At 48.0% G+C, this 25,672-nt stretch overlaps 11 protein-coding genes across 11 annotated transcripts; 5 read left to right on the plus strand and 6 right to left on the minus strand.

Moving 5' to 3' along the window:
• Positions 1-813: 813 nt before the first annotated feature.
• On the minus strand, positions 814-1,199 carry N7484_003051 (uncharacterized protein; the record flags this gene model as incomplete). Its single annotated transcript, XM_057113471.1, has 2 exons — positions 814-1,001; positions 1,079-1,199. 2 exons carry the CDS (start codon positions 1,197-1,199, stop codon positions 814-816), a joined length of 309 nt encoding a protein of 102 aa, XP_056973611.1.
• Positions 1,200-3,433: 2,234 nt separating this feature from the next.
• N7484_003052 (NAD(P)/FAD-dependent oxidoreductase) lies at positions 3,434-5,523 on the minus strand (the record flags this gene model as incomplete). The annotated part of the gene is made up of 5 exons (XM_057113472.1): positions 3,434-3,906; positions 3,981-4,520; positions 4,592-5,011; positions 5,071-5,159; positions 5,399-5,523. 5 exons carry the CDS (start codon positions 5,521-5,523, stop codon positions 3,434-3,436), a joined length of 1,647 nt encoding a protein of 548 aa, XP_056973612.1.
• Positions 5,524-6,800: 1,277 nt separating this feature from the next.
• Positions 6,801-8,153, plus strand: N7484_003053 (fluG protein; the record flags this gene model as incomplete). The annotated part of the gene is made up of 1 exon (XM_057113473.1): positions 6,801-8,153. One exon carries the CDS (start codon positions 6,801-6,803, stop codon positions 8,151-8,153), a length of 1,353 nt encoding a protein of 450 aa, XP_056973613.1.
• Positions 8,154-9,059: 906 nt separating this feature from the next.
• On the minus strand, positions 9,060-10,335 carry N7484_003054 (uncharacterized protein; the record flags this gene model as incomplete). The annotated part of the gene is made up of 2 exons (XM_057113474.1): positions 9,060-10,129; positions 10,188-10,335. 2 exons carry the CDS (start codon positions 10,333-10,335, stop codon positions 9,060-9,062), a joined length of 1,218 nt encoding a protein of 405 aa, XP_056973614.1.
• Positions 10,336-10,853: 518 nt separating this feature from the next.
• On the minus strand, positions 10,854-11,984 carry N7484_003055 (uncharacterized protein; the record flags this gene model as incomplete). Its single annotated transcript, XM_057113475.1, has 2 exons — positions 10,854-11,365; positions 11,417-11,984. 2 exons carry the CDS (start codon positions 11,982-11,984, stop codon positions 10,854-10,856), a joined length of 1,080 nt encoding a protein of 359 aa, XP_056973615.1.
• Positions 11,985-12,707: 723 nt separating this feature from the next.
• Positions 12,708-14,800, plus strand: N7484_003056 (Hsp70 family protein; the record flags this gene model as incomplete). Its single annotated transcript, XM_057113476.1, has 7 exons — positions 12,708-12,762; positions 12,819-13,768; positions 13,810-13,935; positions 13,989-14,095; positions 14,147-14,345; positions 14,400-14,535; positions 14,589-14,800. 7 exons carry the CDS (start codon positions 12,708-12,710, stop codon positions 14,798-14,800), a joined length of 1,785 nt encoding a protein of 594 aa, XP_056973616.1.
• A 259-nt stretch (positions 14,801-15,059) lies between these two features.
• Positions 15,060-16,424, minus strand: N7484_003057 (uncharacterized protein; the record flags this gene model as incomplete). The annotated part of the gene is made up of 8 exons (XM_057113477.1): positions 15,060-15,129; positions 15,179-15,607; positions 15,661-15,847; positions 15,896-15,921; positions 15,973-16,022; positions 16,063-16,135; positions 16,182-16,223; positions 16,291-16,424. The coding sequence occupies 8 exons, from the start codon at positions 16,422-16,424 to the stop codon at positions 15,060-15,062; spliced, it is 1,011 nt and encodes a 336-aa protein (XP_056973617.1).
• Positions 16,425-17,717: 1,293 nt separating this feature from the next.
• On the plus strand, positions 17,718-18,314 carry N7484_003058 (uncharacterized protein; the record flags this gene model as incomplete). Its single annotated transcript, XM_057113478.1, has 2 exons — positions 17,718-17,733; positions 17,794-18,314. 2 exons carry the CDS (start codon positions 17,718-17,720, stop codon positions 18,312-18,314), a joined length of 537 nt encoding a protein of 178 aa, XP_056973618.1.
• A 995-nt stretch (positions 18,315-19,309) lies between these two features.
• On the plus strand, positions 19,310-20,285 carry N7484_003059 (Voldacs domain-containing protein; the record flags this gene model as incomplete). The annotated part of the gene is made up of 2 exons (XM_057113479.1): positions 19,310-19,590; positions 19,673-20,285. The coding sequence occupies 2 exons, from the start codon at positions 19,310-19,312 to the stop codon at positions 20,283-20,285; spliced, it is 894 nt and encodes a 297-aa protein (XP_056973619.1).
• A 997-nt stretch (positions 20,286-21,282) lies between these two features.
• On the minus strand, positions 21,283-23,346 carry N7484_003060 (uncharacterized protein; the record flags this gene model as incomplete). Its single annotated transcript, XM_057113480.1, has 1 exon — positions 21,283-23,346. The coding sequence occupies one exon, from the start codon at positions 23,344-23,346 to the stop codon at positions 21,283-21,285; it is 2,064 nt and encodes a 687-aa protein (XP_056973620.1).
• A 494-nt stretch (positions 23,347-23,840) lies between these two features.
• Positions 23,841-24,053, plus strand: N7484_003061 (uncharacterized protein; the record flags this gene model as incomplete). The annotated part of the gene is made up of 1 exon (XM_057113481.1): positions 23,841-24,053. The coding sequence occupies one exon, from the start codon at positions 23,841-23,843 to the stop codon at positions 24,051-24,053; it is 213 nt and encodes a 70-aa protein (XP_056973621.1).
• Positions 24,054-25,672: the final 1,619 nt, after the last annotated feature.

The following is a 25,672-nucleotide window of genomic DNA, read 5'->3' on the forward strand; positions in this document are numbered from 1 at the left end:
AAATTCATTTTGCGTTAACGGATGTCTCGCTTCTCTGAGCCTGACTCGGGACGATGAGTGCCGCTTAATGCCGGGAGAAACCTGTCCCCCGACAACAAGCACAGTGACAGTCACGGTTACTCCTGCTCCTAGTCCTACGTGCTTTAAATATTGCCAGACCTGGTGTCTTGGGACATCATTCTCGGGGATGAACACAATTCTACACCCCGTTCCTACGCCAACGTGGATTTGAGAGGTGAAATTGGTTGAACGGAACAATGAGTCCGCAGGGGTCATGGTCATGCTTGAGAATAATCATCGTATTGGTATAGAGATAGGCGTAGTGGGTATACTAGTCAATCAGTAATGTCATGTATAATGAAGCTACCAATTATAGATGATTGAATAATCAGAGAGGACCTGCACCTAAGTAATTATACTGATGTATTTCTCAGATGAGGATCGTGGTAACTACATGGGCATTAACTGGACCGAAGTGACATCTTCAACAACCAATCGATAGAATATGATCAGCTTGGCAATAACCAAGAAGGTTGCGTATCGCTTTTTCGTACTCTGGTCCAAGATACATCGGAGAAAATAGGAGTAATGCTAGCAATGAATGAATTCCTCTTTCCTGCTTGACCGAAATCAAACTATGCGGCTAATATCTGCTAGAAAGTGCTAAGAGGAGGTGCCTGCTTGATCCACTGAACTGGAAAAACCAAAAATTCCATATCTGCTCCACAGGCAATTGTGCAATCGGACTTGATGATCTAGCCACAAATGGCCCATCTTAAAGATGCTAGTGCGGAGACTTGGGTGGTAGGATACCTACAGGATACATTGGTCATTGCGGACACCGGGCTTGGTATCACAACCAGCGAAGCAGTAGGCGTTTCCAGTGATTGCGCCGAGGATGTCTGTGCAGTGGAACAGGGTCTGGGAGATCTCAGCAGTTGAAAGGGCCGGGATGGAGATGGTGTCATTGACAGCAGCGACGAGCTGAGCCGGGGTGTAGACTAGATCAGTTCAAAGTTAGTACTTGTTTATGATGCAAACTTGATCCTAGCCAATATCAAGAGATGATTCGTCCTACCGTAAGGAGCACCGAGGAGCACGGAACCGCACTTCAATGACTGATAGTCGCAGTTCACAGCTTGCTGAGCCTGGACTCCAGCAAGGAGCAGGCCGACGGAGAGAATGAGCTTGTTGAACATTTTCGTAGTTGATGTCACGAAAGTGATGAGATATCTTTGTCTTTTTCAGAGACAAGCTTGACTGAACATTCTGGTTACGGGAAGGCTAGACATGTATTTATATTCTCGTTGATGCTGGATATAGTCTATAGAGTTTTCCAATGTCTCCTGATGTGTGGGTATTTGGCTCATGAATATAACATCCGTGCTCCGTGGGGATCTTGGAGTTGGATGATGCTCAGTACTAGGTGTGGGACAGCCCTAACGCTACAATGCTAAAGGCATACCAAGGTTAGTGGCGGTGGTCAGGCGTACAGTTCAATGCTACCATTGACATTCGACCTTGAACATGTACCAGTAAAGTAGGGATATGCGTGACCCCCTCTGGACTACTGCTCTGCAAAATGCCAATTCACAAGGTGCGAGGGAAATACCTGAGGAAGCTTCCTGATACCTTCGGATGTTCGAGTCCAGGCTTCAGCTCCTAAGACTCTCATGTACGGACCATTCAAGAAGGGCCAGTAGGTTTGACAGAACTCAAAGAGAACGTTGTTAGAGAAGAGAACGGTTGAATTGCGCAACCATTAAATTCTATCCATAAACAGCCTTTATACCCCGATGTACCGGAGGTTGTCAAAGTGGTATTATGACCTACTTGTACTCCGATCGCACATTAAGTGTGTAATATTGTTGACGGTAAGGCTTCCGGTTCGGGTAGAGATCGGCTCCAGGAGCACAGCCTGAGTTAGTCCGGGTGCCGCCCTGAGCGCTCCCTGAGCCACCCGGAGCACACCCTGAGCACAACCTGAGCACACCCTGACTCCCCGAGCACACTTTGAGCACGCCCTGAGTGTCTATCCCGAGCCAACCCTTACGGTCTGTCATCTTACTTCTAGATTCTTACCTGCTCCAATGCTAACTAGGCTACACTTAGTGTTCCTAGGAGTAGGCTATGCCATAACCCGCAAATGGGTAGGCTAAGTCAACCCGCAACCCTTTTGATTTTTGAGCAAATAGATTCAATGATCAATCAATCCGGTGGCATATTTGGCCACATTGATGAATAGGATTCTAAGTAAACGCTACCATGGACTTCTGCGCATCGGTCATTCGCGTGATGAAAACTAAAACTTGCTGGAGAAGAAGCACAAGCTCATTTTGAAGCTTTCCCAGGATAAATTCCGGTTTTTGACGGCGATGACAGTCTCGGAGAGTAATTTCATTGACTGGCAGGCGCCCGCAACTATGTACTTCACCCTCCCGTGTCTACATAAGATCCTGCTCACATTTCTAGGCATACCTCTAAAATATACCGAGTCGATCGAGAACACGGCATACATCATGAAGAAAAGATTGATGACAAATTGGGCGGAGTTGCCATCAACGATTCAGATGCATCGCTTACGAACATCGACCTGAACTTTCAGAAGGAAACAGCCCCACAATACCTGAGAGTTTGTTAGGATGCAAGATCATATGTCAAATCTCTGGCAGATCGGATAGCAGCTCAAGCTCCTGGAAGGCTACTGCAATGATTTCCCGAGTGACTTTACCGCGCTGCTTCATGGAAGCTAGAAAGTTGACAGCCGCCCTCCGGAAATCCTTGAAAATCCGCCTCCGGGTAGCGATTATTCAGACTTTAGATTATAAGAAGCTACCCATCACCCGGAGCTGGAAGTCCAGAGGATGACAGGATTCAGAATTGGAGAGGCAGCTGCCGCATGCAGCGATCAAGCATCAGTCAATGACTGCATATGAACTGAAATATCTCATTGAGGAACGGAGGGTCATGAAAATAAATCAACCTCTAGTTGCATTAAGGGAAAATGGGTGAGAACACCCTTTTCGCGATCGCTGTTGACATGATAGCTGTACGAGTGATTTGTGTATATAATGCCTGTAAAAAGTACGCATTGGCTTTAACTTCAGGATACAAAGAACTATCATGGAACAAGCTTACTTGTGATAGAAAACAAGGGAATAAATGGTACAGTAGAAGAAAACATCACCCGTTCGAAGCTCATCACGTCGTTTAACAAAGGTTGACGCCCAATTAACATCCTTATGAGTAGGGTTATTGTGGTTGCACTTGAGACACTCCATGGTTTATTCTTGCGATGGAGGATGAAGCAAAAGAAGAAAGATGGTTTTCTCAAAATTGTCTGGACTGTCACCCTCGATTTATATCTTGAACTGTGTAAAAATTAGGGACCGAAAGTAGGTTCTTAAACGGACCCGTTTAATTGACTGATGAATCAACCAAGTTGAACATTCGACGTGGGCAGATAAACGCTTCCCTCCCTAATCCCCGGACACTTACCATCCAAAAATCGCGGCGAATAGAAGTGAGCCCTATCAATTTTGACCTGCTTAGATTTAACAAGCCCTAGTTTACCGCGTACTAAATTCGGCGCCAGCCCGTCGATAGTGTCGAGCGTGAAGCTATCCATCTCAAAGGGGTCTTCACGAATCATACGCCTACTTCTTAGTGTCTCTAGCACCTGCAGCTCGTCCACCGTAAGATGTTTTTGTATATCGTCGAGTGCCTTTGCCGCTGTCGCGTCGTTTTGTCCGGATTTGACGCCAAGTTTCTTGAGTTTCTCGAACAGTGCGTCTTTCTGTTCCGGCGGGACATATGTGAATGCCCTGAAGCAGAATTCGAGTGCCTTGGAGATTTCGGATTGGGACATTTTGCCTGTGCTGTCGGCATCGACGGTACCTTGAATGACTAAAACAACAAAAATCTGGTTAAATCAAGAACTGGAACTGGAACTGGGGCATGGTGGTTCGAAAGATTCGTACTAGGTCTAAGAATATCAAAGGCTCTTTGAAACCCTTCCTCATCCATGTCCTGGATAATAGGCTCATACTGTTCACGAATCTGCTTGGTAGCACTGCTAACCGCCAAGAAGAATCGAGTATAGCTCTCAACCGTCTTCTTGGAGTGCCACGAGCCCGCCGTCTGCTCATCACAGTCGCCCCTGATCGAGGCTGCAATAGTAGCTGCCGCTGAGAGACCGCCCGTCACAGCGAGATGGACACCCGAGGAGAACAAGGGGTCAATGAAACTGCCGGCGTCTCCGCAGATGCGTGCATTTGGTAAGTGATAAGCTGACGCGGTATAGGACCAGTCCGAGGCCGATTTGACTTCGGTGACTACCTCCGCCTCCGAGAGGAGTTCCTTAGTCCTGGGCGCCATTTCGAGGCATTGCTTGTAGAAGTCTAAGGTTGAGGGACGTCCCAGCTCTCGCTTCTTTTTGGTCGCAATCTTCTGGTCTTGAACAATTCCCACGGAGCGAGTGCCATCGTGTAGTGGCATGAACCAAGCCCAGCCGCTGGCGTCTATCTTGTTCCTTAGTAAAAGGGCCGACATCTAAGCATAGAAGTGGAAATGGGTTCTTTCACGAACTCACCGTCCAATGCCTCAAAGTACGGCGAACCTTCCATGTGCGTCCCAGGACCATATAATTTGTCACTCTTCCAGTAAGCCCAGTTAGCAACATTCTTGAAATTATCGTTGAACTTCCGGTTCTTCAGGTATTTCGTGCTCAGTATGCCATGCCTTCCGCTAGCATCCACAAGGTACTTCGAGGTGATGGATCCAGAAGTGCCGTCTTTACGGACCCACGTGACAGACACGGGTCGGCCGGGATTCAATACCCCATTACTATTTCTATTTGATTCTAGGCTCGTTTCATTAAGGTCTGGCTCAAATTGGATTGCGTCGACCTTGGTTTCGTCAAAAATGTGAGCGCCACAAGTCCCGGCGTGTCTGAAGAGCAGGTCGTCGGATTCGGATCGGATCAAGTTCCAGGCGTATGCATCGGAACCGCCTGCCTCAAGAAAGTCGGTGTCTTGGCAGATATTAGCTTATTTATGCAAAAATACATACAGGAGGGGTGTGAATAATGGGGAAGGGGGAGCAGGGATAGACTTGCAGGCATCGGGCTGAGCTTGAGCGAGTCGGAAAACTGCACCGTTCTATGGGTGGTGTTAGCTTATTAATTCACAATTCAAGAAGAAACACAAGATCAATCAAGTACCTTGTGGTAGAATCCATGAGTATCGAAGGTATGGTAGAAGTCTATGAACTTGAAGAAGTGGCGCAGGGAGGGAAGAGTGCTTTCGCCGATATGATATCTGTCTCACGTGAAATGAGCCCAACAGACGGCAACCTAGTGAAAGACTGAGATTCCAGAAAGCCCATTGTGATCACTAACCTGGGGAACTTATCTGCCTCCAGTAATACCGTCTCGATCCCCTCGCGAGCCAAAGCTGCTGCTGCATATGAACCAGCGGGGCCTCCTCCAATGACCAGCACAGTGCAGCTTTGCGGAACGGCCATGACAGCAGGATAGAAGAATAGACCGTGGAGTTGGGGATACAGGATAGCTATATAGGTCACCAATTGTGACTGAATCAGTCTTGTAAGAAACTTGATATCGATGTTAAAATCATCAGCGAAAGGGATTGATCGAGCGCTTATATCTTAGTCTTGACTACGGCTTTTATAACCTTTGAGGGGTACTTATTCGCCTGCCGAGGAACAGCCTGATCAATAACGGAGGCATTACTGGATTTGAGTGATGAGGGTTGCACATTGCATCATCAAAGTCCGGTTGAATTGATGGCTTGTGGATCATGAGCTGCATTTTACTTTACATACTTCCTTGTTAACGTATGTTACAGTAGTTGCAGACGGAAGGAGCATCTCGAAAATGCCTCACGTATAACGCATATATACATCACACGTCTATGCATGGAGGAACTAGTGCATTGGACTCATACAGATACGAGGGAGTCTCGATCATTCATCTGATTCTACCTAACAGATATAAACGGGAGGGAGGCGGGCGGTTGATGCCTAAACGCACGCCCGCGCTGGCGGGTCGCAGAGCAGGAAGGTGGAACCCCGCAAGCAGCGAGCAGCGGTGAGCAGGTGAGAGCAGCACTGGAGTTTCTCCATGCGGGATCCCTGCCACTTCTGCGCTTTGTGCTCCTCGCGTCACCAGAGAACCTTCTGCCTGCGTCTCGCTACTCTCACGCTCTTCGCCTGCTGGTTCCCCAACTACACTATAATAATGTAATGTTAAATGTTAAATGTACACTTTACAAGATTTGCCTTTTGTGTCCTGAAAGCCCTAATACTAACTGACCAAACAAGGTCGTCAGTACCAGACCATACTGCGTATTATATGCCGAATATCACAATTTTATTAACAGGCTAGCTTGGAGTCTATTATCCAAGTATTCGGGATCATATCTACAGCAGCTCAAGGGGTGCCGGCTGTGAATGATGAGATGCGAGGTTTGGGTTGGGTGCTAAATTAGGTATGAGTGTACTCCGTAGGGGTACAGAGAAGGAGGTTAAATATCTGAATTTTCATTGAATACGTTATTGTGAGGCATACCCCGCCTAATTTGCTACTCCTTTGCACGTCCCAGGTATTTATATGCCTTTTGTCGCACTGTCTACCAACATCTGTCTAACATCTGTCTAACATCTGTCTAAAACCAGGTATTCGTGCTTTGTGTCATTCCTGCTCCTATCACCTCCAAACTCTTACGCCTTTACCCCAACCCACAAATTACATACTTTTCCTACCGTCCGCTGTGAAGGATATGCACGACGCGAATGACCAATCTTGCCACACTGCTGACGCTATATCACACTCTGTTCTTGCCAAGTTCCTTGACCGATATCCTTCTATCCGTTTCCTTCGACTCCAATGGCAAGACTTATCTGGTCTTTTACGTGCCCGGGTGGTGCCAGTGGAACAGGGTCGGTTAATAGCTATGGGGAAGAAAGCCATGCGTCTAAGCCCTTGTTCGCTCAACCTGGCCGTGGAAAACAGCGTGTTACCAGCCGGAAGTCTAGTTGGAGGCGATACAGGGTTTCCAGATTGGAGTTCGTTGCGAACAAGACAGCTCCTCGACCCGCTCTACGCTACTGTCATGTGCAGAATTTCTAGGAATTCGGCCCCAGGAACCCATGAGCGGGAACCTAGAGATGACCACTGTCCTCGACGTGCCTTGACGACTATCTTGAATAAGGCGTCTCGACAGTTCAAGATGGAATTTCTGGTCGGATTTGAAGTTGAATTTGAGATCTTCGAGTGTAACCCTGAAGGAAAATTGGTGCCTCACAGCCTCGGCTTAGGCGGAGGAGCATGCTCCGGCCTTCGCGACCCATGTTACAGATATGTGGAAGAGGTGATGAAAGTCCTTTTAGAAGCTGGCGTAGGACTGGAGGCCATCCACACCGAAGGGCTACAAGGACAATACGAGTTTTGTCTCGCGCCTAGACCGCCCATCGAGGCGGTGGACGAACTAATCCTCGTGCATGATACATTAAAGAGGGTATTTACCCTTCATGGGCTGGTGGCCACCATGTTCCCTCGCCCCACAACATTACGGACGCAGTCAATCGGCCAGCATACTCATGTGTCAATTAGCAATCCTGAACTGGAAGAGTCGTTTCTTGCCGGCATCTTACGGAACTTGCCGAGCTTGTCTGCCTTATGCCTACCATATGAATTGTCCTATGAGAGGCTTAAGCCTGGACAAGCCGGCGGCCAATTTGTCGCATGGGGCACGGAAGATCGTCGCGTGCCCATCAGGAAGGTCAAACCAGGCCATTGGGAAATTCGCTGCGTCGATGCGACAGCCAACATGTATCTGGCACTGGCTGCCACCCTGAGTGCCGGCCTATTGGGCTGCGCCAACGGCGAGCCATTGCGCCTGGGGGATAGTGCAACGGGCGCGCAAATTGGCGGCACGTCTCTCCCTCACAGTCTTGAAGCAGCTTTGAATCAGCTCGATGAGGATGATGAGGAGAAGGGAATCGAGGCCGTTGAAAGGTTTATGGAGAGCAAAGTAATCCGGCACTACTTGAATCTCAAGAGATTCGAATTATTGAAGCTGAACGAAATGGAAATTGAGGAGGCAAGGAATTGGCTCGTCAAGCTCTTCTAACACTGCCACTTCACAGCTACCGTTTGGTATTGTTGGCCTTGCTGATTCCAAGGATGTTGTTAAAATTGCTTGTGGTCTAAATCGGGTTAATGCTCCACCTGAAATGGATGACATGATTGGTTCTGAAGATAGTTCAACTCTGATGTAGTATTTTCCCCCCAGAGGATTCGTGACAAGGATGCGGCTCCTGGGGGAAAGCCGTCCTTGTGTAGCACGTGACCATAAGGGGATCTATTCCTCAGGACAATGATCACACCACCACGTCCTCTTATACAGTCCGTAGCTGTTCTCTTCGCCCTCTTTTATATTAGGGTCCCTCCTTATGCTCTTAATTAGATATAGGATGGATCGAAATCAGTTTCACCAATTCGGTCGATCAATTACAGGGCGGCTCGAAATTAGCTTCACCCATTTCTTTCTTTGTAGTATAGATGACGGTACAAAATCCACCTTAAAAAGTAAAGAAGCATAGGGTTAGTTAGTCACCCCCGAGCTCCTCCTGTCTCTGATCGCTCATTTCAATGAGGCTGGTCGGCCATTTCATTCTCGAATGTATCGTTGGACAATTCCCTTTTTATCTTTCTTGAAATGTAGTCTAGTAAATCGAATATGATATTCAAGCTGTTATTTAGTTAGTACTTAGGGTGCCCACACGTTGCAACATAGCAAAGTGCCCTCATAACGTAGCATTGATAATGGTTCTCAGCCAGATTAGATTATTTGTTCGTATAGCATACATAAATCATGCATGATCACAATAGAATAGCGACAGTGGTAGTGGCGGCTCGCTGAATAAAGGTTGCTGAGTGCTTCAATCGCATTCTAGTTCTTCAGATTTACTGAAACAGAAAATGACATGAAAAACAAATAACAATCATCATTTTCGGTTGAAAATTCCTATTTAAATCAGTTACCAGTTGAAGGCAAGGCAACAGGGACACCAAGAAGCAACAAGCTAGCCACCGGGATAAGCAATTGCAACGCAGCAAGCAAAATCCCAGATGTACCTTTCATCTTACTCTTGAACAAGCTGCTCAAATCAGACTTTTTCTGAACTTTCAAAATAATGCTCTCAACTTTATCTCTGTCCTCGGCCTTGATTTTGATTTCGTTCGCTCGAATCTTTCCAACCAACTCATCAAAACTCATATCCTGCAGCTCCGAGGGCTTATGACACTCATCAGTATCGCTGCCACCCGAACTCGACTCCCTAACTCTCTTGGGTAGCATCTCAAGATCATTCTGCCATTTGCGATGATCTGCCCGACGTTCCGCTCTCAACTGCTCCTGTTGTCGATAGACCCGATCAAGGTCAGCATCATGCTTTCGTTCGTGCTGCGCCAAAGTCTCTTGTAAATCCTTATCCATCTCTTCAAGCGCACTCGTATACTCTTCCCGGATTTTCCTCAGCTCTTCTTTGTGCATCTCCTCCAATCGAAGAAGTTCCTCGTTGACGGATTTACCAGCTGCTGTTTCGATCAGCGGTTTGGCTTGGTCAACAAGCTCCAGCTGAATTTCCAACGGAACTGGTTTCAGTGGTATGAAATGCTCCACAATTCTAAGCGTGGAAGCGCGATCGGTCACGCGCATCATACGAGAACCTCGTTGGATCATCTGTCCCCAGAATTCCGGTCTTTCGCGGAGCTCTGCTTCTCGGTCTGTACCAGTCTGTTCGTTAACTCTTCCCCAGAAAGTAGTACCCAGAATGACATTCTTGAGAGGCTCCTCGCCGCATAGCTGTCGGAACATCCGGAGGTTGCGGAGTGCTGAGCCTTCCATGCGAGGATTGTTAATACTATGGAGGTATATCACACCGTGCAGCTTCTGTTGGCATTCGTATGATCCTCGCAGCCACTCTGCTATATCCCGTAAGACCTCAGTCTCGCTTTTGTTTGTATCGTTGAAGCCCGGCGTGTCGATCAGATTAATGTTGTACCCTTTGTAGTGTAAGGTATAACCTCTCATCTCACTTGTGCCTACGTTCAGTAAGGTTAGGCTTGGTGAACAGTTTGGTTGCAAGCTTCCTGTACGTACATGATTCGAGGCTGTGTCCCACTACCACTTCAGGTGATTGTGATGCGGTCTGAATGAATGTGCTCTTTCCGGCACCAGTGACACCCATCACGGCAATAAGCACCCATGGTGCACCGGGTACGATTTCGGATGAAGTCTTGTCGGCCATGTTTGGTAGTGTTGAGAAGAGACGAAGACTTTTTTTCTTTGGGAAGGAAGGAGTTTTAAATTCTAACACAACAGAGAGATACGGAAAAATATAATATTATGATTCGGGAGGGCGGAGTATGTTCTGTTGAGCCTCGCGAGGGGACCCTGCTTCGAAGGGTGGACTCGGTAACATAGGCTAAGGCTCAACCCGAGGATGATAAGCCATACAAGAATAATTCCAATCAAGGATAGCTCCATCTTTGAGAGAGGAAATGGTTGAGGCTTCGAAAATTGGGGCATTGTAAGCGAGGCTTCTGTTACCCGGGTCAAAGTCCTAATTTTGCAATGGCACTCAGCCCTTCTGACCCATCACTTCTACGGGTTAACCGATTCATCGGCATGGAACAAATGACTCTATTGCTGACAAGATTACTGAGATAGATAAATGAGTGAGTGAAGAATATCGGTCGTATCCAAAAAAGGAATATACCCCGTAAAGCCCAGAAAGAGTGGCATATACAGCCGAAAACGCCTTACCTACCCCATCCACACTCTAGCCTCTTTCCAGATACGAGGAGGCGCCCCGTAGTTAGACCCATCACTGTTCCCATGAACCAGCACTGCAGGGTGAGTAACAACGATAATGGGGTAGCCATCTAGACCCGTCTCCTCGGCGCTCAGAAACTCGTTGTGAAGGGAATGATAATTCAGTCTCTCATTCGTATGCAAATACGTCTTTGGAAGACCCCTTATTGTCTGAATCTCCAGGTAGCTCTTGCGCAGCCAGAGCTTATGGGATATCTGTGCGGCTGTATTGAAAATAAGCTGTAATGGTGCCAGCCGGGGCACATCCAAAGGCTTCGCATTAATCAAAAAAGCAGCGGAAGTTGCCAAGAAATTGGCCATAAGACATTCGGCTGCCTTCTTGCGAGCGAGTTCCGTGCGCGTTTTGGTCGCTTCGAGGAGATGACGTTCTTGCTGATCTCGGGGGTTAGGATCAAGTAATCTCAGCCACTGAGACCTCCAAGAATGACTGCCTTCCATATTGCCTGAAAAGAATTAGAACTGACGCAGGGCGAGCTCCCCGGGTTGCGGCGCACCTTGGGTGGTCTCCTCCAGGACCCCTGCAAGCCCCTCGTGTAGACCTCGACAAAGAACCTTATTGGCGCCCTCTTCGGCATCCGCACCCATGATCCTCCACGGCAGAAACCAGAATGGCTTGGCAAAGATGTTCCCATATATGTAGTCCATGAGCAAAGCCAATAGGATGAGCTGTGGCAGGTGTTGATCGTTCTTCGCGAAGACCTTTTCATCGTATCGCATTACTAGCCCCCACTCATTGAGCAGCGCGTCGGGTGTCATGCGCAGCATGGAAAGCGCTTTGATGCAGTTCTCGTTACACCATGCACGGGCGCTTGATTCGAGGCTCTTGAGCTCGTGTCGGATACTTTCGTCCGAATCTGGTGCCCATTCCGGTTGGTCTTGGAAGCGGAATGCACTTGCTTGCACGTTGCGGAGTGCTTCTCCTGTTTTTTTCCACTCTGCGTAGATACCGTCGCGTTCGGTTCGGAGGTCATCGAAATTCTTCAACAAGACTTCGTTTGCTGCTGTGAGCTCTTTCATGTCGCGCTTGAGATCGTCTTTCTCGATAGCTGCCTTGTTTTCCATGGCTTTTTCCACGAAATCTTTGAATTCTGTCCATCGTCGATCATTTTTGAGAAGGAGCTTTATGTCTTGCTCTCTTTTCCCCAGTTCCTGGGCATACCGCTTCAGTTCATGGCGTAGTTCGTCAATTCTGTGATCCTTATTCTTTATCGTTTGTTCTAGCTCTTTGATTCGCTTCTCTTGTCCTTTGCTGATGGCTGGTTTGGACCCATCTTTCCTATGGGTTGATCGCAAGGTATTCATTTCCAATATCAGTTCTGTAAGCTTCGGCAATGGGTTGGTTGAAGGTAGCATTTGAGGCGAACGCGATTAAAAGATTTATATCACTGGCAAACTCTATAATACAATTTTTTCAATCATCTTTCAGGTATATATGCATCGAATAGGGTTCCCGGGCCCTCCCCGGTCACATGTATTCAGGTTGTATACACATAATGACGCAGGGGCTGAGATCAACACACAGCCCGCTAGAAGTACCTAGGATAAAATAAGCGAGAGCTTGGGCAGTGGCTTCGGGACTGCGGCTGAAGTAGTGTGATAAGCCGTTCAAAATGCGAGGCTGGCACATGGAGCCTTGCGACATTCGGTTAGTGTAGATATATTCTTGGTAAATCTGGGCGACAACCGCTCGCCCAGGTGATACTGAAAAACATTTGATACATAAAGGTCAAGAGAATAACCCACGATTCATTTCTCAATACATAAGCATAATCATCGTGTGTCAAAATGGCCCCTTTGCACAAAATCATCGTTGGTGTAGACTATGGCACAACTTTTACCGGTGAATCAAACCCCTTGATTATATTGTATTATCATCGAATACTAAGTCAATTCAAGGCGTCAGTTACGTGGATTCCTTGAAACATACAATTCACGACATCAATGTCATTCGCACCTGGCCCGGTCCTAGTCGAGAACAGGACGAAACTTGGAAGACCCCTTCCCGTATTGCCTATGGCACCGAGAACCCATTGATCGATGGAGCCACAATTAAATGGGGATATATGGTAGTCCCGAAAATGAAATCCTACACGTGGACAAAGCTGCTCCTCAGTCCAGAAACGAGTCATACCCAACGATCTCAAGAGAACGTCGATATTCTGGAGGGCGATGGGCTAATGAGAATCCCTGATTTCAAGCAAGGAGCCCAAGATGTTTGCGCTGATTATCTTCGAGGGATTTACGAACATATCATCTTTTTTCTCGAACAGCGTCTCACTCCCGAAATCATAAAAGTAACCGCTTTGGATTTCTGGTTCACGGTTCCCGCAATCTGGTCTGACAAGGCCAAACATGATACCTACCTAGCTGTCACTGCGGCTGGTTTTGGGAGTCGGCCTGGTGACTTGATTTCCATGATCACGGAGCCGGAGGCCGCTGCGGTCGCTACCCTCAGCTCTTTGTCTGAGGATGAGCGTGGACTGGCTATCAAGAATGGCGATGGAATTATTATCTGTGATTGTGGTGGAGGAACAGTGGATATTGTCACCTATAAAGTCATACAGGTCAAACCTGATCTGCGATTTGAGGAGCTCTTGGTCGGTACTGGTGACAAATGCGGCTCGACTTACATTGACCGGGAGTTTTTGAAATGGATGTCCAGGACTTTCGGTCCAGCATTCGATAAGGTCAGCTTTGAAAAAAGAGGACCTGGAAGCCGATTTATGAAAGATTTTGAAGGGCTAAAGCGTGACTTTGGTGCATCCAATCAGTTGGATCTATTCGAGGTTGATCTTCCGATGCCAGGTGTATCGGACCCTGAACATTATGATTCGGAGAATTGCACAGTTAGACTGAGAAGGCAAGAATTGATAATCAACCCCAATAGAAACTTTCACTGACACTTTCAAGCTCCGATATGGAGTCTTTCTTCAAGCCTGTTACCCAAAAGATCGAAGATCTATTGGAAGACCAGCTTCGTCAAGTAAGACAGACTTCCGAGTCTTATATCAATGTAAGCAGAAGCGCGAAATCCCAAATCAAAATGGCGAGCTAACAAGTTTGCAGAAGATTGTGCTGGTCGGAGGCTTTGGAGATTCACCATATCTTAACACAACTCTTCGAGCCTGGTGTCAGAGAAGAGGCGGAATATCTCTTTTCTGCCCAGAGAATCCGTGAGTTTTAGATTCAAGACAATAATCAGGCACTAATCGATATGTTCTTAGACAAGCCAGTGTCGTCAAGGGGGCTGCTCTTCGGGGCTTGAATGGCATGAAGCCGGAGAAAAGAAAGTGTCGACTTCACTACGGATTCAAAATAAACAAAAACTTTCGGGAAAGCATCGATCCCCAGTGGCGGTCCGTACCTGCGGAGTGGGACGGAAGAAAACTCTGCTCTGACCGAATGGTGTGGTTGATTGCAAAGGTATTGTCATGTGCATTAGATCTGATACTATCAGCAAGCTAACGGGACAAACAGGGCAAGGCTATTGGCAAAGAAGACAGTATCCCGTATGATGTATCTCGCGTCCACTACCCAGGGGATACCCTTGATTTTGCAATAGACCTGTACACATGCGAGGAAGATAGTGCGCCAGATTGGTACTATGCAGAATGTAAGTATTTGATTCAATTGCTTCGAATCCGCTAACCATGGCCATTTCTATAGCGTGCCGAAAAGCTGGAGAGATTCAATATTCCTTCTCGAAAAGAGATCTGTCAAAATTTGAGAAAAAGAAGAATAAGGAATTGGGTAAAAAGATGATCAATCTCGAGTACAAGATACAGGTAGAGATGTTTGCTGACAAGGGTATGTTGCAATTCCGAATGTTAGGGAGGCATGGGAAAGACATTGGAAATACTAGCGTTGAGTATGATTGAGGTCTTTGATATGTACTTGAATATCCAGGTTTTAATAAGTCAGCACTGTCTTCCCGGGCCCTAACTTGGACAAACATCATCGAGAGAATGTGTTGGATCGCATGACGGTTTAGCGGGATGATACGTGATGCTGGAGATATGATTCGTATCACTGTACTAATCCCTTTTCTTTTTCTTTTTCCTGTGGATTCGAGCAGGATCAAATAATTAATGTCGCCCGCTCAAGAAATAATCACCGATACTAAGTTTCACTTTAAAATCAAGGAGATGGTTCGCTTTTAATTTTCGGCTCAGTCGAGCCCCCCGGTTTTCTCGCCCAGATCCTCCTCCTATAAACGTCAGTTCAAAACCAACACAATCCGAATGGAGGCAACTTACGCCCTCTGGTAACAGTGATTCTGCGGATTGGATATTTCTTTCCGTACTTCCGCCGTATAAACGACAACTTCTTCCATTGACCAAGGCGCTGGCTCCCCATACCTGGTCATAAGCCACATGCAGTAACCCTCCATACCTTCGGTCCAATGATGAAAATTGGCGGTACCAGCTTCTTTCAGCTGTTTATCTCGAGGCCACGGGCCAACCGGCAATTTATAATTCTTAACATGGATATCTGTAAAACCAGCTTTCTCCATTGATCCTTGCATGGTGTGCATAATTCCAGACTTTCGGCCTGATTTTCTAGCCGCCCTGGTTAATTTGGGGCCCCAGACTCGGAGCACACTATCTTCGGTTAGGCTATTATCATCGCATTCGAAAAAAGCGCTGATTTCGAATTGCTCGATCCATCCGCCTGGTGCCGTATGACTGGGTGGATATTAGAGCGAGCGTTTGGGTGGGATTTCATCATTCAAACTCACTCGTAGCACAGTTTATATAAGCGGTCTGTTTGTTCTGGGGTGAATGCATTCTCAAGTATTCGAAGGTGGATTAAATCGAAGGGATCGCGCCAGGTCCAATCTTGAAGAATGTCATCGACTTCGAGAATGCAGTTGGGCGGTATCCACGTCTCCGGAGGCGGGAAGAGGTCCACACCCCGAACCGTCGCTATGACAATTAGATTCACCGTGTATTCCCAAGAGGTGGGATCCTTACTATCTGGAAATAAATCGGCAACATCGCTGTGTTGAGGTTAGACTTCTGCGTGACGTCACGAAGGGTTATGAACGTACATGGCCCATGAACCTTTCCCGGTTCCGATGTCAAGAATATGCTGTTCGGTCTGAGTAAGGGTTATGATGAGAGTCGATAGCGCGACACACCTTTGGTTCATCAACTGGAGCATAGAACAAAGGGTTCTTATTATGGGAATCAAGGGTCAGGAGCATTACGTGACTGTTGAGATTAGCGAAGGACCGACCTTTTGGAAGGCGACACATACCATGATTCATAAGCCTCGAACATTTGCTCATCGGCAGGAACACTGAAAATAACATCAGCTTTTGATTTCTGCTGAGTTGTAGCGGTCACCTACTGGTACGCCTGATCACTGAGATTCTGGTATCTGGGGGCTTGGTAAGCATTGATTATTGGATAGCAGATGTGCGACAAAGTACCTTCGGCCATTTTCCATTAATCCCTGGTAAATGTCCGACGCAATAGACGTTGTTTCACTAACGCCCATGTTAGCTTCACATCACACCATTGAAGAAAGTCCACGGACATACGATTGCCAATCATCGGGGGCCGTGTCATCCGTAGGCAAATATAAATTCGGGTCCTATCGAAGGTGTCAGTAATTGCGAGCTATAAAGGATAAGCGGACAAACCGGGGTAATTCTATGGTCTGCCATGCCCAATGAAGAGGTGATGAGGCACAATACGAGGGAGAATATACAGCAGGGCTAGAGGTGGAGCTTGGATTTGAGCCAAGACTGGTTACAAGATAAAGTACGAAGTAGAAAGGGAAAAAATTGCGTTCCAACGACTTCCGCAAGTGGAGCTCTCAGTCAAACACATGGTCGGCGGGGCCGTGGAGAAGCTCTACACACGATAAAATCCTCCTCCAGGGAATTATGAGAGATAAATGTGCATTGACATAATGTGGATTTCAATACCGACGATTCAGCGATCAAGGAGCATGTTGCCAACATGCGGACTCCCAAAAGTCTCGACATCATTGGTCCACATGCGGGACGGCACAGCAATGGCACTTCATTATTCTTTGTTCTCCAAGTGGGACCGTCTAGGCAAGTGCATGAACACTAAGGGTTCACAACGCCCTGCTATTACTGAGGCGGCTACTGAGGTGCCTAGCTGATTTCAGTCCATCTCTTCGTCCATGGCCTGGATGATGAAGTTTCTGGGCATTTTGTGCTTCCCTTCAGCCGGATCTGAAACGATAATGAGTTCACATGCACATGACTCTTTCAAGGTAAAACAGATCCACTATGGCACGGGATCTGGTGACAAAAGCTCCACTAAGCCATAAAAAGCAAGGTTCGATGCGAAGGCCGTTGAGATCACTTGGAATTTGGAATATCGTGCGTGGAACTCGGCGGGAGCTGCAGCCGGATCAGCACCGTAAATCCCGAATGACCTGTAGGCATTGTGGTAGAAAGTACTTCGGAGTGTCGGCCAAAAGGCTCCGACTTTCTTGAATATACTTTCCGAAGCTCTTCATTAAGCGCCCGTGAAGCATCGAATCCAGCCGTGGCTGATAATTAGCGTATTCAAAACAGGTATGGATCACGCCTTGTACCCCATTACGAAAAAGACAAGCTTGGAATGTATATGTCGTTTCCAGGTCAAAAACAGCCCCCGGCAGACAACCTCTTTATGGTAAGAGAGATGTCAAAGTAACGAATTGTTTGTCCGGACACTAAAGAGGAGATCATCCGAGCGCGGCTTGGAAGAGCGGTTCGTTTCTCCGCATCCACCACATCCAACCCCCCACTTCCTAACCAACCATCTCATCATGTACGACTCCTACCGTACGTTTCATGCCCTTTGACTCGTTTTTGCGCCAATCCTCCAATCCTAATATCATGCAGGCCCCCACCTACTCCTCGCACAGGTGCCCCTCACCGTCTCGCCTTTCATCAACCTCCCTACCTCGGTTACACTGCCCTACACCTACAAGTCGGTCACCTCGACACTCCCTCCATCCGTGACCGTTGATCCCAGTAATCCAGATGTCAAGGCCCGCTATGTCGTTTCGTCCAGCGGTGAACATGCCGCACACCCAGACGAGATCCTCGCCGCATGTCAGTCCCTCGGACAACATCTGAAAAAGACACGAGGCGACGCTGAAACTGCGATCAAGGCATGGGAGGAATCTATACAACAGCGCGATCTGGCTGAGAAGCGGCGCGTCGCTCCTGGGTGGCTGGATCGCGATGAGAAACTGTTGCAGCCTAGTCAAGCGACCGGGTCCCCCGATCCTAAAGGAAATGCCGAGAGCCTGCTGGACAGCGCTTCGGCCGATCAGGGATCTTCAAGGATACCTTCTATTAAACCGAGAGATCAGGGGGAGGAGCTTGATAGGGCATTTGGGGGACTGGGTGTGGAATGAAATGGTTGGATACTTCGGATTTCCACCAAATGCCCTGCAGAGTTTCTTTTTTTTTTGGGATTGCCCAATTATTCGGTTGAAATTGTTGTATCGGCTCAACTCTTTCACTTTGAAGTGATCGCGCCGCTTTACCTTTCGAGGAGGCTTCCTGCAACTCATGCATGACTGGCTCGACCAGCATCATTAGACTTTAGGCTGGCGGTCTGTCGTTGTCGACTGCAAGGAGTGCCATTTCTTGACACGCTTGCTAGGCAAGCAATTATGAGGCTATGGACTTTATGGTACTAAGGAAAGTTGAAATCGTTGTTCAAACCCGCTTTTCACTCTTATAGCCCAATGGTGCATGGCTTTCAAGATGGACTCGGTCGGTCCTGCCATCGATCCCGTGGATGTTTCAAGGCACCAGCCTTGGAACTTGGTGTCAATGAATCCGTAGATCATTTATTAAAGGCAGACTAGGTTCGAAAAAGTTTCAGATCATCGTGAAGTCTCAGTGATACACCCGCCCAGGTGGGCAATTATTTCAATCGTACAACTTCATTTACTCGAAACTTGTCGAAATGCAGCTGCATGTAGGACCTTAAATGTTTCAGCCCTGCTTTTGGATGTGTAAATTGGATGTGGCGATATTTACGCATGTGCTGGGTCCTTGTATAATGAACGCATATCCGCTGCCGTTGCTAGGGAGCTAAGTAAATATATAGTGCAATGATCAGATAATGTGCATACCCAGAGAATCTGTTGAAATTGCATTTGCGATGAACAATCCATTGAGTGGACCAAAAGCCAATAGTCTATTAAATACCAAAAACAAATGAAGTTCTAAAGTGATTTAGCTCCTGCAAGCAGCCGTCATAAACCGCGGAACAAAGCCCCTCCGCCCCAGAGCTGCCGCAACTTTTCACCTCGCGACCTCCAACATCCAACCGCGCGCAACCACAATCACACTTTTTGACGCCTAATACCCGAAGAATTAGCTACTCCTGAACCTGAAAATGGAGTCTCTTACCACTGCCCCCGAGGCATCATCTTTTGTCCCCATTGCGGAGCATCAGTCGCGCACTCCGAGCTCCTTCTACTCCGGGCCACCAGTACTGCACTACCACAGTCAGCGATGCAAAGTCGTCATCCTTGAGAGTGACCTGATCGCCAATCCTGCCTTGAACTCTTTGCGCGGCGAAAATGCGACAGCAAACGGAAACAGCGCGCAAGCCAACGAGGATGGGGAGAGCACTGAGGTTGCCATTGAGGGCGTGGATACATGGGTCGGATCTGAGTAAGTATCGCACTCTCACCTCATCTGACTACCTGATGGGACCAATTGCATAAGACCAAATTCAACTAACGAAATCTATCAGTAAATTCGTCCTCTACTCTCCCAGCGCTTCAGCAGGAGTTTCAATTCCCTACCCCTCCATCTCCCTGCATGCCGTGCAGCGCCTGCGCGTCCCAGGCACCGACACCGAAGTCCAAGGACTATACATGCAAATTGCGATTCCCACCCCTCCCTCCGCAGATGACGAAGAAGAATGCGTGATTCTCACTGTCGTTCCCACCGATGAAACACCCGCAGCCCAGCATACAGATACACCACCAGAGCTAGATACCTCCGACGAAACAGAATCACCCACGCAGCAACTCTACAACGCCGTCTCCGCCTGCTCGAACCTGCACCCTGATCCCGTCGAACCGGGTGATGAGGACGATGAAGAGAATGGCGTGGCCAAGTTCATGACTGCTGAAGAGTATGGCAATGGCGATCTCCCGCCTCCTGTGGCTGGGAGTTCAGGATGGATTACAGCGGAGAATATGAATGAGTTCTTCGATGAGGAGGGCAATTGGATTGCGGAGGGCGAGCCACCAGCCTTCCCGCTTGGCCCTGGGGCTGGGACTGTACATGAGCGGGAGGATAATGGAGGTGATGAGAACGGGGAGGAAAATGATGAGTCTAAGTGGCGACGCACTGATTAAACGGGTACATGTAATTTAACTCGAGATGAGATATCCCAAACTATGCGCTTTCAGGCTCACTTTCAAACCCGGCTGATAGGAGATCCATGCCTTTACTCAAAGCCATACGATCGTCTATGCGCAGCAGTCATGCGCCAAATATTTAAGTGCATTTTAATCGCTGCAAACTCGTTGAACTGAAATCCTACGGACCAGGGATTCCCACTTGTTGATATTGAAAAGTTATTCTAATCGTAGTCCAATCCCTGCAGTAAGTAAGCTTACCTCTAATGCTTATGTCTTTTAACTTCGAGGAATAGTGCCTTGACGTAGTTTGTCACACTTAGTGTTGGTACCTCAGACACACAAGGCTAAATTGTGCGGCCAGGAAATGTAGGACGTTAAGAAGTACTTATGATTAAGGATCTTAAGTGCTCGCGTGCCCAGGCCTGCTACCAGTGAATATAGAATCTTTTCAGTTTGGCAAGATTGGAGTAGCTTTATTTAGTCATGAGTGACCTTGGGAAATATCAGCAGTAATCTGTCTATTAACTTGAGGTCTCTCTTAATAGAGCCTCACTTTCAAGGCTCTCATTTGTAAGGCCATCGATGACAATCTCTCGAAAACGAAAGATTATAGATTCATCACATTAGGTACGCAGTTTTCTTTCTTCCAAAAGGTATCTTTCTCTTCTAGAAATTCTATATCAGACCATTTATATTACAGTCACGCCATTAATTATCACCTAGCATCCACGAATCGAAAAAAAACGCAACAGTCGGCACATATAATCGAGATTGTTCTTGTAATTACGACTAGCTAGACCAATGGATATCAAAGCATGATGTACATGACACATCAAGGTGAATAAAGGGAGAACATAAAAGACAAATCCTCCACGCGAGAAGGAAGGTATAAGGCTTTTGAGCACATGGACAGAAAGGTAACCAAAAACACGCCAATGATTTCCCAAGAAGGGAAGAATAAAGAAATAAATAAATAAAAATATAAGATAAATTACTCCCTTAGAAATCCATCGCCATCATACAAGCTACCCGGTGTCCCAATGCCCAGGCCAAGCGCCTTCCCTGTCGGTGTCGTCAGGCCCCGCGGCACAGAAGATAAAGGTGTCGGTGGAGCTCGCTGGCTGTGCATACGGGGAGGAGAGTGATCGTTTTTCGAGAGAGATCGGGGAATACTGTTGTGAAGACGGGTAGGCGAGGAGCTAGTATCAGAGAATACAAAGTTCCCTGCGAGGTGTGCAGCTGATGGTTTGGGAGGCGAACCACTTCGATTGGCATCTTCCCAAATGGTGACGCGGTCCTTGACAGTTCCGCTCCGGTTCCGCGTATTATAAGTTGAAGTATCAGGAATTATTGAGGCGCCGATGAGAGCAAGCGGTTGAGAATCACGATTACGCCGGCCGGGGCTTGTCGCGTCAGTATTTGTTCGATGCAATGTGTCGGTTGACCTCCGCCAGTCGCTGCCTTGAGTACCGGTTATTAGAGGCAGACCGGTGGGTGAACCGATGCCCATTAGCGGTAGTGGGTCCATGGGCTTTGGAGTTGAGTTGCTGCGGGCGCTTCGGGCTGGCTGGCTGCGTGGACCCTTCAGGGGTGTACGGCGGGGGCTGCCATTAGCAATATGGTTCTCGTATGATGGGGAGGGAGCCTCTTCCGGGATAGCCCAGACATTTAGGTTATGCTCGGGGGAGGGAGTGTGAGTAAGGGTGCCTTCTTCGTTGGGTAGAGAAGTGAAGAGTTCAGGCAAGTCACGGTCCTTGTCGAACAGTTTTGCGGAGTCGGAGGGTGGATTTGGATCATGGGGTTTCTTATTAGGAGGACTCTTGTTGCAGATCGCTATAGGTTCTTCAGCCAAGGGTCCCAATGTGCTATGCGCAGGCTTATTTCGTCGGCTGGTGCGCTTTGAGAGAGGTGATGGCGAGGTTGTCGGCGGAGGGAAAGCAGGGAGTGACTTGAAGTTGCCGTTGATGGCACTCTCACGCAGATCCAGTTCTTCCATTGCATCGAGATCCTCTGGCTCTTCTTCCACCGTGGGGGAGAATGCGGGACCAGCGAATGTGATGGGCGGATGAATTGAAATTCGCACGCAATTTTGGCGCCTGTGACCTTTCCGCTGCGAGTTTGAACCTTTCAGAGCGGACGCTAGAGGCTGACCGCGAATGGATAGACTAGATCGCTGCATTGGGCTCGGCGGCATCGAGCCAGCTGTCTGTCCTGGAGACCCAACAGAAAACAGTGTGCCATTGGAATTAGGCGAGCCTCCGTAGAACGGATCAGCCTCATAAGGCTCGCCATCCCAAACAGCTGGCTGTTGGAACTGGCTGAAGTGTGACACAGCAGACATAGATGAGTTAGAATGTCGCCAGTTGATCACTGGTCCAGTGTGATATCCATTCATTGAAACAGGCGTTCCACTTCGCATCGATGGGTGCCTTTGTGGCCCATTGGAGGATACTGAATCATTTCGACGTGGAATTGGAGTGAAGCTGAACCGATTATCACTAGCGTTGCTAGGGTTTCGAGAAGTGGTTGTCAAACTGCGGCGAGGAGAAGTAATGGGATCCATTGATGATCTCCTGCGTCCTTCGGCGGTAGAGGAGGAACGGACAGGGAAGTTGTGTAGAGGAGGCATTGAGGTATTGGCTGCGATAAAACTCCTGCGGCCGTTCTTGACACCAACATCATTTGCACTGAATGGCACTGATGTACCACCTGATGGGAATATTGGCGAGGTCAGCTCAGTATCAAGCGACCTTGGACCCTGCCGACCATCTTCCAGAATTGAACTGTTTGTTGTGTCAAGACTCATGGACGACAAGCGCATAATCGAGTCGTTCCTCAAGTAGCTGAGTCTATCTGGCGGAAAGGCAGTTGGCGGCGGTGGCGGAATAGGCTTATCAGGTGCTATTCCTGGTAATTGACTAGTGACACTTCCTCCTCGAATTCTTGATGGCGATTCCTCAAAGATTCTAGGCGGGGGATCAAACATCTCTTGCGAGTTTCGGCTCTCCACGACAGGGAAGAGACCTGGTCGCTCTTTTGAGAGGGCAGTGGCCATGTTGGTGGAGATACCGGACGCATTCCCAGGTGAAAGCCAGGCTCCTCAAGAGTAAGATCAGGTGTTTGTCGAGGTGTTCGTTCTGCTGGCAATTCGAGGACCCCTTCGACTGCAGAGAGAGGGATATCATCTCTTGATTGGGAGGGTCGTGGAGGACTATGATGAAGTACCGTTTCAGCCACAGTTGCCATCGAACTCATGCGACTATGTCTCTGAGACGATCTCGAGAGACGTTTGGATCGGGATCGTGAAAGCGAATGACGAAGTGACTTTGCTTTCTGCATGAGTGGGAACGACGAATCTGAGCCGTTTTTCGGCCGTAGCAGATGCTCGCTTGAGTTGGCTTGACCCCATTCTGTTGGTTTTCCGTAAGGGAGGTAGCCATGAGCTCTGAGGGCATGTCCTTCTTCCCGAGATATCTCAGTCAACGTATCCCCAGTGTAGCCTATACTGCGGCTGTACTCCCCATGTCTGAGACCAAGCACCCTCAACGCATGTTGCTCTTTGCGGACCCTGACCCAGACGACGATAGCAACCGCAGAGAAGACGACGAAGATGGCCGCGCCCGAGGCCGCGACGGCCACCTCCGAGCCCAGGCTCAGCATAGCCGCCTCGCTGGCGTTTTACTTGCCGAAATGGCTGGTGTTGGTGCGCGCGCAGTTTGGGAGATCGCTTTCGATCGCTCATTCGCCAAGTATCCCTTCTAGTCCCAAGCCGATCTCGTTTCTGAAGTTCGATATCCTTCAATGCTTTTTGTGGCTTGTTAAATGTGATATGGCTCAACGCAAAGCGCAATAACACACTCTCGAAAAGAAACAGGGGAACAATGTCGGGAAGGAAGCGCCATAACTGACATTCCCGCTTAGAGTCCCATTTGTTATGGGAACATTGATTATAGCCCAAGAATGTGGCCGCATCATAAGCGATGGCCATGAGGAATGTTGGCGGCCACACTGCACACTATCGCCCCCCTTCCTTAAGGACATATGGTATTCTTCTGCAAATCAGAAAGCATGCACGATCCATTGGCACGTCTGTGCGAGAGAACATGAGCTGATTGGGTCGAATCGCATCCCAATATTCCTTCCCAACTGTACGTGTTCAAGATCAGCAAGATAGAAAGATCCTCTGGAATGACCAGTCACTAGGCCAATGTCAACGCTAATTTTTGGAACCCAGCAATATGATATGCAGAAGGATCATTGAATAATCATCTAAAAAAGGCACGGCTTCCATGTTCTGCGATCATCAGGGACTAGTGTATCGGGGTAATCAATCTCACTCGCCCAAGGTAAGTTGCCTCGGAGGGATAGTCGAATCCACCTTTCTGGTAGAAAGGAACTAGTTGACATTTCGATTGTATGAACTGATTCTACAGTAGAGATGCCAAATCATTTCTCCGAGCTAATATTGAAGTTGCCATGCGCGACGTTGAGGGCGGGCGGAAGGACCCTTGCGCGTCAGGACTGGACTCCTTTCTTGCCATGCCAGCTCGAAAAGGAGGCTCTTGGCCACCTTAAAGAAGTTTCAATGACGACTGTTTGCTTTTGATAACTTTTGGTTCCTTTGATTCCTGCAGTTCTAAAAGTTCTCTTTGTTGTCTTTGGCCTTGAGACGGAAAGCTCGTGTGTACCACCCCGGTAGCAATGATGTCATTTGGTGGCCGTCGTCTGTATAAACGTTACTACATAACAGCTATTCTGATCATAGGAGAGTCTAGCTAGCAAGGCCCTTTTCAATGGAATCTTATCTGGTGTTTCCTTTTATAAAGAAATACCTGATTTCCCGGTCGACTGACTGGATTTGCCCTCCTTACCTCGTCGGGTCGGACGGGCCAGACACCGACAAGATGCAATGGCAATGTCTACTGTACGCAAAAAGATTATAAAATCTCTAGCTCGCATGAGAGTTGGCAGATTAATCCTCGACTTCGTTACTCATTACCATCGCGGAGACCGAGCTAGTCTTCGCCACCAAATTCATGACATGGTGTCCCCGTGGTTAACCTCTCTTACCCCATTGGAGTAGGTTTTATTTACCAAATTTGTCACAGATTCAAGGCTTCTCATATGCCCCTTCTTTCCTGATTCGCCTTTCATACAACTCTTCGGATCCCCCATTTTCCATATTTGTACAGTCTTACCGACATAAGATTGTCAACCTCATCTACAAAAGCCCCTTTGTCCGAGTCAATAGGATCCTCGAAGAGAATTCTAGCTTACTAGACATGTTTGCTGCGCACGAAAAGGCTACCATGGCTACTCAAAGTGGAGCTAATACCATCTGCCTATCTACATCGCGACCGAGAACTCGAGCTTCGTGTCCA

The sequence above is a fragment of the Penicillium longicatenatum genome (genome assembly GCF_028827895.1).
Source record: "Penicillium longicatenatum strain IBT 33135 chromosome Unknown contig_2_segment0_segment0, whole genome shotgun sequence".
Classification (NCBI taxonomy): Eukaryota; Fungi; Ascomycota; class Eurotiomycetes; order Eurotiales; family Aspergillaceae; genus Penicillium; species Penicillium longicatenatum.